Source organism: Penaeus monodon, chromosome 25 (assembly GCF_015228065.2).
Source record: "Penaeus monodon isolate SGIC_2016 chromosome 25, NSTDA_Pmon_1, whole genome shotgun sequence".
Lineage (NCBI taxonomy): Eukaryota > Metazoa > Arthropoda > Malacostraca > Decapoda > Penaeidae > Penaeus > Penaeus monodon.
Genome location: NC_051410.1, coordinates 42,809,360 through 42,811,155, shown reverse-complemented (window position 1 = coordinate 42,811,155; position 1,796 = coordinate 42,809,360). Strand labels below are relative to the sequence as shown.

General features: G+C 36.8%; 1 protein-coding gene across 1 annotated transcript in view; it reads right to left on the bottom strand.

The window, feature by feature from the left end:
- LOC119589286 overlaps positions 1-1,796 on the bottom strand; it is a gene marked incomplete in the record, with an annotated part of 113,340 nt that continues 111,544 nt past the window's right edge. The window contains 3 exon segments of the mRNA XM_037937904.1: positions 1-345; positions 532-814; positions 1,005-1,232. Coding sequence (XP_037793832.1) covers positions 201-345; positions 532-814; positions 1,005-1,232 — 656 coding nt within the window.

The following is a 1,796-nucleotide window of genomic DNA, read 5'->3' as shown; positions in this document are numbered from 1 at the left end:
TCTTTCATCAAACAATCATAAAAAGAGGCAATGCAAGAACCATCATCTGACCCTCTGAATTACATAACTGTATAAAAGCACTGACATATTTATCTTCGGAACAGTACACACACACATAAGTATTCTCACAGCACATGTATGAGTACCAAAATATATTGTTTGTAGGTCTTTCTATACGAGAAGCCGGTTTATTAAGAAACTTAGATTACAAGTGTCATGTCCTTTTTGGATGGCAAGTTGACCCTCTTGCCCTGCCAGAGAGAATTGTGAATAGTAAACGCATCAATAGTAACTGTTAAGTGCTTTGTGTGGATTTGAGAAAAGCATTTTCCACCTGAGTTATATCTGGAAAAAAAAAAAAAGACTATTAAACAATTGATAACATAAAGCTAAAGTGGATCACTAATATCAATATCAAGTAACATTTGACAAATCACTATCAAAAAGAAATTTCTGAAGGAAATCAAATTTTGATCACATTTTTATTACCATAAGGCTTACATACATAGGGCAAAATGTTTCCATACTTACTTGAAGAACTTGTCAAACATTCTATCAGTAACTTGCTTTGGGCCTGTTCCATACAGCTTATAGACTTCTTCAGTTTCAGGATTAAAGGAATAAATGGCTCGGAACTGGCAACCAGCATCTCTAAATAAGACAAGGAAGTGTTTGGACTCAGATCGTGCTATTTCTTCCAAGACACGGTGTTTGGCCGTTTGATTGACTGCACCCGGGAAAACACAGTACTCAACAGCATTGAGTATGATTGTTCTGTTGGATTTTGCAGTTGGCTGCTTAAATAACCTTGGACCTGTTGGGTATAGTAAGGTCTGCTAAGTAACATATAAAAATGGCATAACAACAATAAAAATATGCACTGAACTCTTGGTTGGCACCGGTTATAAGATCTTGAAAAAAAGGAGGGGGATTTAATAACCCTTCCCTCATACTCTTCATACACCATTTCCTCCTTGACCATAGAGAGTGGAATGAATACTTACCCAAGTAGTCTGCTGTAGAACTTGCAGTCGATGATATATCACTTGCAGCATCATCAAATCCAGCCTGCTTCCTCTTGGAGAAAAGGCCTGGAGGTAAGGATCCTGGGCCTGAAGGGGATGGTAAGTGTCGTGCCATTCCCGGAGAGGGGGCACGCCGCGGTGGAGTCGCGCGGCCAAGACCACTGTCTTCACTCATGTGATATACCAAGCTGTCATGCTCACTCTGACCTGAAATTTATGTAAAGACAGATAATCAAACTGTTTCAAGACTATGTCCACTAAAAAAAATAATTTCATCTTTATCATTAAACAAGTTCTCATTGCAACTTAAAATGTTGAAATCTCATTATCACCAGCCATCATTAGAAATAATGAATATTAAACTACTACTAATATTATGTAAACGAAAAAGCCCAAAGATAATGAGAGATTTACCTTCCTCTCTCCTTTTGGTCATTTCTAAAATATTGTGTGCCTAATACTCATGCCACTCTATTTGACAGATTCTAATGAAAAAAATGCATATATACAATAATAATGTAACACTTTAGACAGCTTCTATGCACTATAAAATCTGGAATGCTGCATATGAAACAGTCCATAGGAACTACCCATTAAGCATTATTAGGAATGTTGAAAGGAATATGAAAAATTTTAGGCTGGTATCAAATTCTATATAAACCTGTTCCAAACATCAGCAGTTCCTTAGCCAGAAATGTCAGTTCCCTAAATAGGTAACAGAAGCCCTTCAGTGCTCAACTTAACTTTTCATTGTATTAATTAACCCACTAG